General features: G+C 58.6%; 1 protein-coding gene across 3 annotated transcripts in view; it reads right to left on the bottom strand.

Annotated features, from left to right (window-relative positions):
• Positions 1–14,867, bottom strand: part of SRRM4 (serine/arginine repetitive matrix 4) — a 43,787-nt gene extending 28,920 nt beyond the window's left edge. For 2 of the 3 annotated variants that reach the window (XM_086474361.1, XM_086474362.1), the window contains exon 1: positions 14,737–14,867. In XM_086474361.1, the coding sequence (XP_086330487.1) occupies positions 14,737–14,867 (131 nt within the window). Of the gene's footprint in view, positions 1–8,143; positions 8,147–14,736 lie in introns of all 3 variants that reach the window. The other variant, XM_086474360.1, reaches the window with a different exon arrangement.
• Between the last annotated feature and the right edge of the window lie 2,043 nt (positions 14,868–16,910).

Raw genomic sequence — 16,910 nt, 5'->3', positions numbered from 1 at the left:
CACCCCACGGCAGGTTCTTTTCCCACCACATTCAAACCGTTGTTATTAGTGTGGCAGGAGCCCTGCAGTTTGTTACTGAAAATTATAATAGCAAATCATGGAGATATTTTCCCTGATTACACAGACTCCAAGCCAGTTCAATTTTAATCTTCTCCCCGCTATTTTTTCCGTGCATCAGCAGAGGCACCAGCTGCAGAAAAGCGCGTGGTTTTCTTGAGGCAGTTTAAACACAGAAGAGAAATACAATTCAGTAATATACATTTTTCATCCAATTTTTGTCAGCTGTGACTCGCCTCTCCTTCCTGCTCCCGGGAACCCTGTGTCCTGCTGCGAGCCCGTATGTGGCAGTGGCTCCTTTTGCTTCTTGGACTCCAGAAAGGTTTAACGACCGCTCTTATCACATCCCGGGCCAAAAAAGCAGCTTGGCTCTTTATTTTCCAGCACTTGATTTGCTATGCATGGTTGAATCAGAACAGAGGAGCTTCCCTGCTGGAAGAGGCCCCGGGAGCGGCACAGGGTCAGTGCCAGATGCTTCGGGGGACACTGTGTGGTCGCAGCCCACGGGGAGGGCTCTGTCCCGGGCACCAGCTGGCAACGGCGGCAGCTCCTGCTGCAGCATGGCACGGACAGCACTGGTGGAGAGTAAAACTCCATGGGGGAAAGCGATGCTCCCATGGACCGTCCTTCTCAGGCAGGAGGGCAAGCACAGCCTCTCCCTGCTCCCCTCAGCTGGGTCTCCTCCTCCCTGGGGGCACTGGGACCTCTGTCCCCCCCTTCCTTCCCAAGCACCTGGCCACTTTGCGGGGCTCAGTGTCACCTTCCCTCGCTGCCAGCAATCCGGGATGGCTCCGCCAACCGCCTGCCAGCGACAGCAGAGAGAAACCCGAGGAATATGGCACGCAGTCATATGGTTTCTGAGCGAAACCTGGACGGCTGCCCCATCTTGAGCAGTTTCTATGGCATCTTGTGCCTCCCACGCTGCCGGCTCGGAGGTCCCTGCAGTGCTTGGTGGCCATCAGCACCTGCATGCTGCCAGGCCAGGCTTGCTATCAGGGGGGACAATCCTCTGTCTTTTCTTTCCTCAAATTCTTCTCCTTAGACAAACACCCTGCAGGTTCCCATGCCTGTAAAGGAGCCAGTTTTCTCCTCAATCAGGGAATAGGAAAAAAGGAGACTTGACTGTCCCCAGTGCCCACAAATGCAGCCAAAAGTGCCGACATTGCCACGCTGCACCATGGCACAGCAATCCTGTACATCCCCGATCCATGTTCTGGGGGAATCCAGGCTCCTGAGTGACTCTGGCATGGCATGGACTGGTCTGAGGAGGGACTGGGGCCGAGAGCTTACGCTAAACTGTACCATAGCCACCCTCCTCCGAACCAGCCATGAACTGCATTCCCAGACCCCATCAGTGCCACCATCCCCCAGGCAGCCTGGAGCAGCCATGGAGGAACCCAACCCCGGTGAAGGGGGCAGAGCTGATGGCCAGGCATGGGGGCAACCCTAAGCAGCCCTCGTAGAGCTTGTGATTAGGAAAAGCCTGGATCTGAGCTCAAATTTATCATTAATCACTCACCCACAAGCAACGCAGGGCAAACCCAAGCTGGGTGAAGGTCAGGACCATTGGCTGGGAGGGAGCTGTGGTTGGGCACTTCCCAACACAACACAGGGAGCTAGAATCCGAGGAGCACCAGGTGACGCTGTATGTTTTAGGAGGGTTTTAACAACAAAAAAAAAACCAAACTGAAGGATGTCCCAGAAAAGAAGCACTTTGCCACTACCTGCCATGTGGTCAGGCTGGAGAGCACCTTCATACCCAACGGGCTGCTCAGCACCAACATCCCCTGCCCCAGGGGGCGTCCCCTGTGCCACTGCAGCACCCCGGGTTCAAGCCAAGCCCCCCGCAGCAGCGCCTTGCTTCAGTGCTGGCTGCCATGGACAGGGCCGTGCTTGCACACAAGATTCCAGTCCCTTGCCCAGGTTAATCTGGGATCTTTGGAGATCACTAACCTCCCTGAGGGCCTGGGCTTGCTCTTTAATGATGAAGTCACCCTGTGTGTGCTGCCAGGCAATGGCAGGGATGGGCCAAAGAATGCCACATCCACGGTGCTCGGTCACTATGGGTGCTTTCCCTCCTTTATCCAAAAACCCGTACTGTTTGGCGTGGCAAATGGCAGCAAAATAGTGTATTTGCCAATAACACAGCTCATTAAATTTTAATCAAATAGAGGACTGTAAGCACAGAGTTACCCGGAGCTCCTGGGAGCACTGAGAGATCACTTTAAACATGAATTAGTAATAAGGCACGTTGGAGGCAGCAAGGAGGAGACGGCTGGAGAAGATCCACTTGGAGCAGCAACGCTCCCTTTGCCGCTCACATAAAGCTTTTCCCTCCTCTCCCCTAATTTGCTTTTCTTTTTTTTTTAAATTGCCACTAAAAGAAGAGGAGAAAACACATCGGAGGTCCCAACACTCTGATAACTCCAAAACCCCAACGTGTTCACACAGCTGCCGCCTGCCTGCAGAGCTGCCCTGGGAGCGACTCTGGTTGATGGGGAGAGCACGGAGAAGACAGCCACCCCACCCATCCAGGCTGGGGACAGGAACACTCGCATCACCACACCCTGTCAACAAACCACCCCCTGTGCCAGGACACAAGCGTACATGCCTGCCTGCAGCTGATGAACAGCAAGCTCAACGGCTCAGCTTGAAACGGCTCCGACGTTAAAAAATGATCAACCTCCCCCTCCTCAGGACAGACCAGTGGGTGCATCCGAATGGGTGTCCCCAACCCAGGTGGCCAGAGGCATCACCCGAGCAGGGCAGCGCCGGTGCCGCTCTGCCCCGTGGGGCTGCCAGGCTTGGAGGAGCCGAGGGGAACGTCTTCTGCCAACCCCCCCCCCCCCCATGCACCTGTGAAGAGCAGCCAGTCTGCTGCGCTCGGAGGGGTCTGGTGGGATGGGGTTCCCCGGGACTCCTCCCGTTTGGGACTTGTCTGCTGAACGTGCATCCTGCCACAATGCCCAGGGCCACACTGCCAGGGCCACGCGGGGCCGGGAGGGCTCAGTGACACCGCGAGGAGCAGATGTCCCCGCGCAGGGATGCGTGGGCAGCAATGAGCTGCCGTGGAAAGGAATTAAACAGATTTCTCCTGCTGGAGAGAGGAGCCTCCAATGTTCCCAGCCCAGGAAGGGAGGTGGCCAGCAGGATTTAAACCCCTTGCTACACGCTGCCGGGGGCTTTTTATGGCCAGAAGGGCCCTTTGCCGCCCTGTGCCACGTCTCCAATGTCAGCTGAGCTGGGAAATTCCTGAATTTCAGCTTCAGGGTTTGGTTTGAGTCCAATCCTCCTTCCTATTAACACCCCCTTGTCCCACGGGAAACACCTCGGTGGTCTTGCCAGCTGCCCAGAAAGGACTGCTGAGGGGGGTTTAAGTTACAGAGAGTTTCTGGGAGGGAAGACAGGGCCTTTTCTCCTCCCACTGTGCTCCAAGGAGGGACAGGTTGGTATGGCCATGCCATCCCTGCCACATGGCAGGCACCGGAGTGCTCGGTGCTGCAGCACCCAGGGCTATTTGGGGGGTCAAAGCCAGAAAAAAAGCCTCCCTCTCCACTCCCAGGTCTTGTCCCCAGTCATCCACACCAACCTGCAACTCTGAACGTTGTTTTAAATCATCCCAAAAAAGAAAAGGGAGGATATTTATCGGCTTGCTGCTCCCTAGGTGGAAGATTTGGAGGAGGCAGGTGGGTCCCTGGGCTCCTGGTCCCTGTGGCAGACCCTGCCAGGAGGGGCTGGAGAGAATCATTTCACTTTTTGGCACATCCATCTTTAATTTGGTGTAGTAATAATTTTATTGCTTGCTGGGATTTGTGAGGCTGAACTAATATTTGTAAAATGCTTTGCTATCCTCAGCTGAAAGGCAATCTAGAACGGCAAAGCCCTGGTGTTATTCACATTTGGATAATCCAGAATTATTCATAAACAAAATCAAGATTATGCGAATATATTCATTAGTTCTCAGAATACCTCCAGGAAAATAGAGGAATTAGTCTTGTTAACAATTATATATTATGTAAGTGTGTGTCTCAGCACGCACAGGCCCACATGCGATCGGTACTGGGGCACATTCGCCTGGGACTCATCCCGGGATCTCAGCTCACTGGAGAACAAGGGCTTGGCTTGTGCAAAGCGGCCACCTCAGTTTTGGGATATCCCTATGCCCCACAGCAAGTGACAGCATGCGGTGCAGACCCCTGTGCGCCCCCCCCCCCCCCCCCAAGGTCCTACCAGCTGCTCTTCAGCTGAAACAGCAGAGACATTCCCAGCGTCCCCTCCATACCCATCACGGAGAGCCCACGCATGAGAACCATCACCTTATTGTAGGAAAAACAGCCTTTCCTGCCCAAATGAGGCTTTTCAAGGCACTGCTGGGCCAGGAGGCTGCGGAGGTGGGATCTGGATGCAGGCCCCTCGCGCAGGACCTGCCCTTTTCACCCTGCACGAGCCCTCGCCTCGACGCAAGCTTGTGCCCAGCTTGGCTTTCTGCAGCGCAACGCCACCGTCTATTTGGGGTGCGCTGGGAAAGGAGAGATAAAGGTGCGTTGAAAATACCGCATGGTTTAATTAATGCCACATGCCTTTCACTCTATAGGTTGTGTGGATTGTTAATTATTTTTATAAAGAAAATAATTAGTCCCAATCAAGGCAGAAGCTCTCCAGAATTACAGCTCATTAACTGCTCTCACATTTTTCTGTTCTATAAAAAGTCATGTGGTGCTGATGAAAATTATAGACCCTTGGAATCAGCATTAAATACAAATTCAGACAGTGTTACCATCCTATTACCATCAACCGCATCGACTTGGCTTCGGTAATTGCAGCTGGAGATGAAGTGCAGGGATTTCTGCTCTATACTATCTCCGAAAACAAGCACTCTGCCCATTAGTTTGCCGGAAACAACGTGACACCAAGCCGCAACTCGGCTAAGTACGTCCCCAAGGAGACGAGAGCCACCAAGGAGAAAGGGGAAAGCAAGGCAGCTTTGCTGGGGATGGGAAGATGAGGGTTACTCAGGTTCGGTTCAGCTCTGGTTGGCGGCAGGGCTGCTCCTGCACAGAGCAGGAGGAGACCCTGCAGGTACGGTGCTCATCTAAATTAGGAGGTGACCCAGCTAATGATGAGGGAAATCTGTCCTATCAGCTGGGGCAGCAAAGCCACCAGCCCAAGGGATGGAAAGAGCTAGGAAACGCAGAGGGGACAAGGAGCAACCTTTAAGCAGTGGGATTATCCTCACGGGACATGGAGAAAACAAGACGCAGAGGGATGCTCTTGTCGGGGATGCAGGAGCATCCCCAAGCCTCTCCCTCCAGACCGTCCTGGTCCAGGCACGGTGCCGGGGCCGGCTCTATCGAACGCTGCAGAGGCCTCACTCAGAGCCTAATTGAAAGAAATCACAGCACGTTAAAGGGAGTTCAGGTCAAATCAATACCGACGCGGGGGGGAGGGCGGGCGGGGGGAGCGGGGCGGTGGCCGTGTCCCAGTGCTGGCTCTGCAGGCAGCATTCAGGCTGCAGCCACGGGCTTCCCTGCCTGCTTTTGCGCCATGGAAAAGCAAGGTGAGACCCGTCGTCCTCTGCTCCATGCAGGACAAACCCGGTGGCAGCACAGGGCGAGGGCTGGCAGCGGCAGCCCGCGGCAGGGAGCGGGCAGGGGAGCCGCGGGGCTTCGGGATCCTGCTTTTCAGTTTGCATTAATCAGGGATGAACGTGCCTTCGGTGGCATCTGCAGCCCAGCAGAACCAGCAGCCAGCTCTTTGGCCCACAAGCCTCCACCGCAAAATTAACCCACCCATCCCCACAGACGCAGCTCCAATGCTGAGCGCCTGCCCTTGAGTGTCCGAGCCCGCTTGGAGGGATGAGGACAGGGAAATGGGGGCTGTGGGTGGAAACCGCACTTCTGGGGAGCCCCTGAGGGCCATGGGGTAGTAACTGCTGCCACGAGGCAGCAAATAGTGGGAGCCAGACCTGCCGCTGGCACATGCTACTGGTGTTGTGCCTTTAGCTCTGTCCCTGCAGGTGCTGAGATGCTCCATGCTCATGGCAAGGGCAGGGACGGGGGAACAGCCACATGGTCCCAGCACACCTGAGGGCAGGGACGTGCCTGGAGCACGAAACGCCTGTGTCTGCCAGCCTGGACTCTCTGAAACGTCCAAAAACCCCTCCAAAACATCTGAAGGACATTCTTCACCCACGCTGGCTCCTGAACCATGAGCGGGAAATGTCTGGGAGAGCACAAGGACCGGTCCAAAACTGTGCCAACGACTTCTCCAGCCATTGGACAGAATGGGCAACAAAGTCCCTGTGGCCAGGGATGCCCCAGGTTCCTGGGGGAGATGTAGCCAACGTGTCCCACGTCCTGCAGAACTCAGCCCCACAGAGGGACCCCGGGGGGCAGCTAGGGTCCAGGGCCAGAGGCTGTCACCAGGAGCTCCCGTCCATCCTCAATTAGGAGGCACGGGGCACCCCCAGGCTGACAGCCCGTGCTCTCCAGGGCTCCCCGGCAGGTCAGGCTGCAAAACACCCCCGTCTTAGTGATTAACCAGCAGCTCCCTTTGTTCCTCCTCTGCTGGCGGTGCCCACCCAGACCCCCCCGAACCTCCCTCTCCCTGACCCGTGTTATCCGCCTGCCTCTCTGCTCCCGCAGCCCTGCACCGTTGTCCTTCATTAACTCAGCCATCGTGTGGCTGATGGGCAGACAAAGGCAGGGACGGGGCGGGCGGCTGCAGCAGGCAGACAACCACGGAGCCCGTCCCACATGACAGGGAAGGGCAAGCGAAACGTGGGCCCTGCATGGCTTTGTTGCTTCGGTTTGGTTTTTTTCCCTGTATGTTCCTGATCTTCGAGTATTTTGGCAAATAAAAACCCCATCCCTTGGAAGAAGCAGTACTGAACCAACTTGTCTTGCTTTTCCCCATCGTAACAAACCTGGCTGTGCTCTGATCAAAGCAGAGGGGATTTGAAAAGGGCAAACACTTTATAGGCAATAGATTCCCAGAGTTAAACCACCGGCCTCAGGGGGAAACCAGCCCAAAGCCCTAACTGCCTCCTGCCCTCGGTATGCCACAGCCATGGCCCTGTCTCCTCCGCCAAAGGCGGGCTGCTCCAGTGGCTGCAGATGACAGAGCAGCAGAGAATAAGTTATGATACATTTACATGTTCTCATATATTAGTGTTATATATGCGCTGCTTTGGCGGGCGGTTGGTTATACGGCAGCTCCAGCTGACCCCCAGATTAATTCAGCAGGTGGTCTTTAACTGTGAAATCTCTTTTAACGCAAAAATATTTCTCTTGCTGGGCAATAGCTAGTTCTTCATCCTGACAGTAACGCAGTTAAAATCACAGCCTCCTACCCGGCTCCCTTCCAGTCACACCCCGACACATGCGCTCCCAAGTACATGTGGGCACAGACATACACTCAATACGACCAACCCATTGCCAAAGCGCCATCAAGTTCCACCAGGACGATGCGCTGCTGGAATTTGGTGTTAGTGGCAGAAAAAAAAAAACCCATTTGCTCATCACGGCCCGTGGGTCTCAAAGCATTTTCAGCCACCTGCATGAGACGGGCGTCTGACCCCAGCCCCGGGATCCAACAGCACAAAGGCCTTTGCAGCCCGTACCAGCGTGTCGCAGCCTCCCCTGCCCCCAGGGAGGATGTGGGATGGGAGGAGAGAGCAGAGCAACCCCGCCGGCAGCTGGACCCTGCCCGCGCTGCTGCCGACCCCTCTGCCCACCCAGGCACCTGCTCGGGGGCAAACGAGGAGATGCCCTCCCCAGTGCTCCCGCTCCCACCTCCGCCTCCCGCACAGCCCTTGGCTGGGGCTGGGCAGCAGCAGCTCTTTCTTCTTTCATTAATGATGAGACATAAAGTAAACACGAAGCGTTAAACCGGTCGTCAGTGAAACAGCCCCAACCTTGCTGCGTCCAGACTGGGGACCCGTCTCAGCCGGCCTGAAATACCAACGGAGTTTTTAGTAGAGCTTTCCTCTGCTCCCTTTTTTTTTTTTTTTTTTAAAAAAAAAAAAGCCCTTCCTGCAGTCCCTGCTGCACTGGCAGGGAAAGCGCTCCCGCCGTGTGTGAAAAACCTGCTATTTTTAAACTCCCCGTGTTTGTCAGCGCTTTCGGCTTGAGTGGCTGGTGGAGAAGCCAGTTTTGCAGCACCCCCGGTGTCCCGCGGAGGGCTCTGTGGCCTTTGCCGGGCGATAGCGGCACCAAGATGTGGGCACTGTGCCCGGCCACGCTGCTGGAGGTGGTGGTCCAGCCTGCTCATCCCCCAGCATGCGCCAAATCTGCACCCCACCAAAACCCTGTTATGGTTGCTGTGCCTCTGGGATCCACTGCTCCTGCCAGATTTCGGGCATCACGACCCCCGCGCCTTTGCACGCACCTATAAAATCGGGAAGCAGGGCTGCAAAAGCAAACTGGCTCCTGGGGTTTGGTATTTCTCCCTGCCCTTTGCTGGGAGTGCCAAGGAACAGGCTCCAATCTGGGCATCAAACCCAGCCCTGTTTTCCAGCTGGTGGCGGCGCTGGGGCCAGAGGAGGACCCAGGGGGCTGGGAGCTGCCTGTGGGTCTCCCGTGGGGCAGTGCAGGACCGTGGGTCAAAGCAGACCCGCAGTCTCCTAACAGCAAAGAGCCCCTGGGGGCTTGAAGCAGACCAGGGGCTGTGGCAAAGCCCCCGCACCACCCGCAGCCAAGACACGGGTGTGGGTCAGGCTTTGTAATGGTGAAGAGGTTTCAGTGGCCACAGGGAGAAAAGGAGAAGAAAAAAAAAAAAAAAGAAAGGAGGGAAGGGTGGTCATGCATGAAATGATTTCATTTCAGTGACGCGGGGTTTGCATTTGATAAGTTCATCTTACAGAAAAACCTATAGAAAGGTCCAGCTGCCAGACACAGAGGTGTGGGAAGGAATAGGAATGGGGCTGAGCAGAGAAGGGCTCAGCTCCAGCCATGACCCTCTGGAAGGAGAAATCTCCCAAGCTCAGGAATACCAGGAGAGAGCAGGGACCTCCACACGCAGCAAGTGTGGCGTCTGCAGAGCCCCTTTCTGGGGACAAGCTGCAGCAGCACAGGCTGCCCTGGATGGTGGAGCCACGGGGCCAGATTTAGGCCCGGAGCAGAGCACTGAAACTTTTACAGGTCATGGGTTGCCTGTCCTCCAAACCACGGTGTTTTCCCCCGCCCTCCTGGTTTCCAGTCCCTGTGGTGCTGGTCTGGGGACAACCCTCAGCCCCCCATCCGCTTTTGGGAGGTGAGGGTGACAAAATCACGCATGACTGCAGCAGGGTCACAGCAAGGAGAGGCAGGACTTTGGGGGCACCCAAAGTCTCTAAAAAGTCCCCATCCGCGAGGTTGGGGCTCCTGTGGGGACTTCCAAAGGCCCCTTTCCCTAAATCCTTAGGCGCTTGTACACCATCCCATGCTGATGCACAGGTTGCTTGGCTAAGGCACCCATGGGTGCTGAGCCTGGCCATGCTGCCCGGCGCTCACTGCATCCCACCCAACCTCGTGTGGGTCCATCCCAGCAAGACCACCTCTCTGGGGAGAGACGTGGCCCCCACCCTGCTGGGGGAGACCAGTAGGGACACAATCCCCAGCACTGGTCCAGCGGAGAGGCAGATGGATGGGGCTGAGGGGAAGGAGGGGGAAGGAGGCGAAGGCTCTGCAAGCAGCAGGGAAGGGGTCTCGCAGTCACCCCCTGCTCTGCCCCTCGCTCAGCTCCCCCCCAGCCTCCCAGCAGCTCCCAAGCTGCCTAATTAGCTCTCCCCTCTCCCGCCATCCAGCTGGAGCCGGAGGGCAGGGGCAGACAAAAGCCTCCCTATTGACAGCCCCTCTGAGGAAGGGGCTTTTCTTCTCTCCCTCTGCTTTTCTTTTCAAGCCCCTCTCCCCCCGCTTGGGCCCGGGCCACGGGCTCATTAGCGCTCGGGCTCGTTGGGAGCGGGAGGGAGCAGATGGCAGCCAGGCGGCTGGCGTGGCCGGCCCTGCCGCCGCCTCTTCCCGCGGAGCAGATGCCCAACCAACAAGGGGGAGGATTAACGGGAGCGGGGGGCCACGGGCCCAGTGGGGCTGCCAGTGGGGGCTTCCTCCCCAGCAGCACACCCCGATGCCCGAGGGCTGCCAGCCTGCTGGGGACGAACAGGGTTCAGGGTCACCAAAACATGGCCAGAGGTCAGGATGGGAGAAAGCTGGTCCCCAGCCCACCAGAGACTCTCCGCTGGGCCAAAAAGTCACTGCAAAGGCCGCAGGGGAACAGCAGACACCTTCCGCCCTCGCTGGGCGTACTGTGACCCTCTGGCACTGCAGTGTCACGGCTGCTCCTGCCTGGTCCCAGCACAACCAGGGGGGACACACTGACACTCTTGTCCCAGCGGGTTTGCAGCAGCAGCGCCCAGACCCATCTCCGAGATCACCCACGATGGCAAACCAGGCAGCGAAACTGCGCTTAATCCCACCCCAGCAACACACCCCTCCCTCCCCCTCTGTGCACAGTGCATCCCGGGGGATTAAGGGTTAAAGCACAAATCCCCTGCACTGCCCTGATGTGACCCACTTAGACCATCTGGCAGGGAGGGATGCAGAAGCCTCCTTTCTCCCGGCATCACCGGCTGCCCCAGGAGCTGATACCAGCACCCGCAGCCCCCAGCCTCAACAGCCCCCTCGTTTTTCATGTAGAAGTGGATTTTGGCCGAGTTGGAGGGTGCTGGGACAGGGCAGCCTGTGCCACACTGCCATGGCTTGCAGTGCAGGAGCGCGGAACCCAAACACACCCAAAAGCATCCCACAAAGCCCTGGACTGCCACCGGCTCCAGGTCGCAGGGGGATGCTGGAGCATCTCCCAGCCTGGCTGTCCCTGGCACCCTCAGGTTCCCCGGCAGACGGATGCTGATGAAATATGCAGAGCACTGGGACAAGTCAGGCCACCAAGTGTGAAGGGGCTCCCAGCCACCACACCGTGGCTGAGGTCATGGCCAGGGAAGAGATGAAGGCAAAAGCCCAGCCAAGAGGGAGGAAAAAAGGATCCCAGCTGTGGGCCAGGGCTACAGCGTGGCGGTGGTACCCATCCCCAGAGGCTGGGCAGGGAGCGCTGGCACCTTATCGGGGAGATTTAAAGAGCATTTTCAGTTCACAAGAACCAAAGCCCCTTGCAGCAGCCGTTGGGTGGGGATCATAGCTTCCTTACGGACCAGCGAGAGGGAGTGAGGGCACCCTGGCTCAGCAGGGGAGTCTGGGGCAAGGTGGGGTGTCCCTGCCCCTAAGCCCATCCCTCTCCAACCCACTGGGTACATAAAACCCTCAAAACCCACCCTGGGATTTTGCATGTGCTGAAGCAACCCCCCTGCAAAGGCAAGCATGGGAGCAGCCCCAACTTTCCCCAGCCTCCCCACATCACCCAGTGCCTCGCACGCCAGCTGCAAGAGCATGGCCCCAGGCTGCACGGCCCTGCGTGGGGAAAGGTTAATTGGAAAAGCCCCTTTCCCCATCACCTCAGTTTTTCCTTTCACACTGCAAACTGGTCAATAATCCATTTACTTTGGCAGAGCCCTGCTCTGGGCGTGAAGCTGTGTCAGGGCTGGAGTACATGGCCCCCCCAGCCTTGGCTGGACAGGAGGGAAGAGATTAATGTATTCTTTTGTTCCAGGATGAACCCTGGGTTTAGCAGAGCTTTAACCCTCCAAACCCCCCCAGAGAGCTTGATGGGAATTTAGATGGAAGAAGCTTTATCTCTGGGACCAGCAGCAAGGTGGTGGCAAGGGATAGCGCACAGGGCAGAGCCGGCTGCAAGGCAAGGGGATGGATGTGAGTCACCTTCTGCCCCAGGAACCCCACCGCTACCCCACAGGGATGCAGGATTGAGCCCTTAGCCGTGCCCAGGGCACCCTGTGGGAATGGATTTGGGCTATGCCCACTGTGGGGGCTCCCGGCAGGACCTCCATGCTGCAGCTGAGCCCTTTGGCACCCCACAAGGGCACAGGCTCAGCCAGCAAATCTGATGGGGAAACCGGCAGTGCTGGCCTAGAAACCACGCCATCGCTTCTACTGCTGCAGGAAGCACGGGGACGGATCCAGGGCAGAGATCCACAGCGTTTGCAGAGGAGCAGCTGTCAAGTGTGGGAGAAAACAGAAACCCAAATAGTCACCTTAATTTTTCATTTGGCTAACTGGCCTCCCCATCTCTCTGGTGTGCTCGGCTCGCTGGCACCGCAGTCATTTGCTCTTAAATTAGCCGGGAGCATCGTCAGGGAGGAAAGGCCAATCCGAGCAGCAGTGCAGGGAAACCTTCAGGAAAAACAAACCCAGAGCAGAGCCAAGCACGGAGACGGCTGCGAGAGGAGCTGCCACAAGCCTCAGGTCCATTCTCCCCGCGGATGGGGAGCAGGAGCCCGGCTCTGGCTGTTGCTGAACTACGAACCTGGTGCCAGCTCAGGGTGCTGGGGACGTCACTGCGTACCCTGATGGGGACCCGCCACAAGGCCCCGGGGGATTGAGATCTGGCATCTCCTAGGTGTGATCCCGCCAAGACGGCAGCCTCAGGCTCCCGGCAGAGCCCCGCGTGAGGCGAGCTGAGCCGGCAGCCCTGACGAGAGGAGCCAGGGACCACGGCCTCTCTGCTCCCCCAGCCTTTGGCTTTGGCCCCCCCCCCCGAGCAGCAAAGCCCTTCTGTGGCACAGGCGCTGCCCCTGCTTGACACCTGTAGCGATGTGGTGGGGCAGATGGCTGCACCGCGGTGAATATCCCCCCACGCTGCAAGGAGACAAAAGGAGTCAGGCTGCCACTGCCACCGGGACCCGGCAACACCGCGGCCGGCTGCGCGGAGCACACCCCGGCTCGGGGACCCTGTCGCGCAGGCTCTGCCAGCGCCAAGGCGCGAAATGCAGCGAAGCCAAGCTGGCGGGTCCGTTTTGCCGTGTGCCAAGAGCTCCTGACCCCTGCCCAGATGGTTCCCCTCCTGCTGGAACCGGCATTGCCAGCAAAATGGAGAGGCAGGCGCGTTCGTTAACTTTTTAATGGAGCTGCAAACACCCTGAGCCGCAGTGCTCAGCCCGACCGGGAAGTTCGCGGCCATCCGAATTGCCGTTTAGAGCCGAGCATTGTTCCTGGTACTCAGGTTTGCTGTATTTCCCCAACGCCCTAATTTGTTGCCGTATTACATCTCTAACTGCGAGATATTTAAGCAGCACAGCTCTCTCAGGCACATTCAGGCAGGAGAGAGCGTGTGTGGGTGAGCCAGCACCCAGCCCGCTGACGGCCCCTTCGGCTGCCGACCGTAGCCCGATGCAGGGGAGGAGAAAGGCACGGTGGTTCCTTTCCCCAACAAAGGCTGAAGCCCTGCAAACGCTGCCCATGGAAACAAGATTTGCTCTTCGCCTTTGGAAACCTAAGCCGTGCCTTTCCCAATTGCCTACCCTGATTCACGGCAATCGGAGAGATCAGAAAAATGCAAGCTTGGGCAGGTGGGCTTCAGGGGCAGAAGCGACCCTGGTAATGCCTGAGCAGTGGGACCCCCGTCCCTGTCGCTGCTGTGGCTCACAGGCTCTGCTGGCACGGGAGGCATCTGAAACGCCTCGCTCCTCGCAAGCTCTCTGCTCTTTAGTACAGGCTGAGCCCCTGACACCCAGCCCACTGCAGACCGAGCCCCTCTCCTCTACAGACCCATCACCTTCATGAAACTTTGAGTTGTTCCCCACTCCAGGTGGGGAACAGCCAGCAGTGGAAATACAGAGCAAAGAGAGAGGAGAACCAGCAAAAGCCTCCTTTCCTTATAAAACCAGTGCAAAGAGGATATTTTTTAACCAATGTCGAGACAGTTAGCAAAATAAAACTGGTCTAAATCAGAGAGAGCATTATTGTGAGGAAGCCACACGGATCCTTGCCCATGCAACAGCCCAGCTGAGCGGCTCAATAGTACAAGCAGCCCCCTCGTGTTGTATCACGGATTTTGGCCACTGCTTTGCCTCTGGCAAACGCGAGGCACTGGTTTCCCTGGGAGCTGGAGGGACAGGGCAGGCAGGACCGGCCATGCAAAGCCAAGACTCATCAGCTTTGGGACCTGGGGGACACCAGACCCAGAGCTGCCCTGCTCCACGGCTGTGCCCAGGCTCCTGGGGCAGCCGTAGCCTCCAGGCTGCACATCCCTGGGGTGCACCAGCCTCCCCCCTGTGCCAAGGCAGGGTCCAGCTGGAAAGGGGGCTATTCCCCTCCCCAGACATCACCCTCCCAAGGGTCTCTGGTGAGGGAGTGATGCAGAGACAAGACAACCAGCAGGACACACAGCCCAGGGGGCTGCATGGCAGGGATGGAGGTGACCACGCTTTCTGGCTGATGACCCCCACCACTGCCCCTGCTCCATAGCCCAGCTAAAGCCTTCCAGCCCCCAACCCCGCTCCCCTCGGGGAGGCGGCCGTCTCCCGGGTTCCAAGCCCCACCAAGCCAAAGTTCCCTGAGCCTGCTCCCCTCCGGAGGACAGCACCTACCCGGGGAGGGGGCCCAGCCAGCCAACACCCCCCTGCCCCAGGCACGAGGGGGGACCCCCAGATCCTCCACACCCTAACTGGGGGTGGCGGGGGAAGAAAACTCTCCAGACCCTCTTGATGGGGTAGGAAGGAGGGTCAGGGTGGGCGGGAAGCGAGGGGGGGGATGATGACTCTGAGCCCCCGCCCCGTGCCCTGGCAGCCCTTACCTGGGCAGCGGCTTGCGGGCCGTGATGCTGGCCACGATGATGCTCTCGGGTCGCGGCGTGGCCACGGCTTTGAAGGTCCCTCGCCAGAACTTCTCGAAGAGCTGCTTCTCGCCCTGCTGCACGCTGGCCATGGCGGCCCGGCCCCGCCGCTCTCCGCGGTGCTGAGCGCTCCAGCCCCCGCCCCGCTCCCGGGAGCCCGGCCCGGCCCGGCCCGGCCCGGCGCTGCCCCGGCTGCCGGGGAGATGTGCGGCCCCAGCCGCCCCCGCCTCCCGTTTTGTGGCGGCGAGGCGGGGAGAGGGGCCGGGCCCGGCCGCCGTCCCCTCCCCTGCGCCGCCTCCCGCAGCCGCTGCGCCCGGAGCCGCGGGGAGCCCGGCCCGGCCCGGCCGCGGCTGCCCCGGGGCTCCCACCCGCCGCCCCGGGGGCTGGATTCCCTCTTCCCCCTGCGGAACACACAGGCTGCCTCGCTGGCCACCCTGGGCCGGGGGGCTCCCACCCTACAGGCAGGTTTACCACCCTCCCTCACAGACCCATCTCCACCCTGGTGTCTTCACCCCGTTATTTCTTTCCCCTGCCGAGGAACCACTTCCAGCTCGCTGCCGGATTGTGGGCACCCCCATGCCTTGCCCTTTGCAGGGCAAGAGCAGCAGCCCGGGCCCCCCACAAGACCTCGTCCCCCAACACAGGCTACCAGTAGCCTTGGTGTTTGCCCACTCCCAGCTGTTTACCAGATGCAGGTGAAGAAAGAGGGAGAGCCTAGACCCCCCAGCTCGGATGGCCGAGGGAGAAAGAAGCAGGAAGCCAGGGAGACCTCTCTGTAACTGGTCTATACTGGGACCTGTACGGGCAGGAGATTTTGGAGGAACCCCCATCTTTTCTTCCTCCTCCCCTTCCCAGTTAACAGGCACTGGTGGAGCGGTAGGGATGGGGCATGCCGCTTCCTGGCCCCAGCAATGTACCCAGCGGTACAATTTCCCTTAGCCTCTGCACTGAGTACAATAAAAACATCTTCGGGAGAAAATGCATCTTCTACCAGATGCTTTGAAGTGCAAGTAAAAGCTGGTGACCTTGGATGAATGAGACTGTCTCTATTGTGCCTTGGAAACCCGCACGGTACGTTTATGTAAGCGACGGGGGGATAATGGAGCCAGGAACAATAGGCGGCGGGAGCCAAGAAAGAATGAAAATCAGAGAGAAACTTCATCGTTTTCTTGCGATAAATACAAAATTAGCAGAAGGCTCATTCTGACGGCGTTGTCTGGCGAACTCCTCCTTCCCTGCCCCTTTCTGCTCTCTGCTCCCGGTGCCAGGGCTCTGCCCCGCTGGCACCCAGGGACAGGCGGCCCCACGCCGAGAGCAGCAAAGCGAGAGCCTCGGCGGCACGCGCCGGCCGGCAGCTGCGGGCTTTGTGCTGCGAGGCCGTGAGCGGCCGGGGACGGGGGCTGGGAGTGGGCATGGATCCAGCGGGGCTTTATGGAAACGCAGTCAGCTCTGCCAGACATCGCCTAAAACACTGGAGAGGGTAGGATGACATTCACTCACGGTGGAGAAATGCTTCGCTGGGAGGCTGCTCCCTCCAGGAAACCGCCCAGAGGCGACGGGCACCGCGCTTGGGCTGGGAAAGGCTGGCTGCGAGCTGCAGCTCCGCGCGAGCCTAGGGTACACTGTACATGGCACAGGCAGGGAATGTTGGAGTGGGAACCCTCTGGGGACTGCCAAGGCCAACAAAGGCAGGGCAGAGCAGAGGGAGCAGGGGAAAGGGCTAGAGGTCTAGAGCAGCCACGCTGTAAAAGCCCAGCTGGGGGAAGGCGCAGGCAGCACACCCAGAAGACACAGCAGGCACCCCCCGGCTCCGGGACAGCCACCTACCAGTGGGAGTCGGTGCTGCCAACCGCCCCATCTCCCTTCTCCCACAAATGGGCAGGGACAGGCACTCCCTGCCCAAGCAAATCCAAGCCTGGGTTTCCTCTGGCCCTTCCAGCCATTCCCATAACACACAGCCTACTCGTTAGGAGCCTGTTTTCCTTCAGAGCACATTAATCTCATCAAAGAGAGATCAGGTGTAAGCACACACGTGCCCTGATCTCACTCTGTTTTGTTGGCAAATGACCCAAACGTGGGGTGGGGGTCAGGCAGGAGCCCTGCCAGCACAGCCAGCCCTGCGGCCAGGTCAGCCC

The sequence above is a fragment of the Leptosomus discolor genome, chromosome 16 (genome assembly GCF_034619465.1).
Source record: "Leptosomus discolor isolate bLepDis1 chromosome 16, bLepDis1.hap2, whole genome shotgun sequence".
NCBI classification, from domain to species: domain Eukaryota; kingdom Metazoa; phylum Chordata; class Aves; order Leptosomiformes; family Leptosomidae; genus Leptosomus; species Leptosomus discolor.
This window is presented reverse-complemented; position numbering and strand designations above follow the sequence as displayed.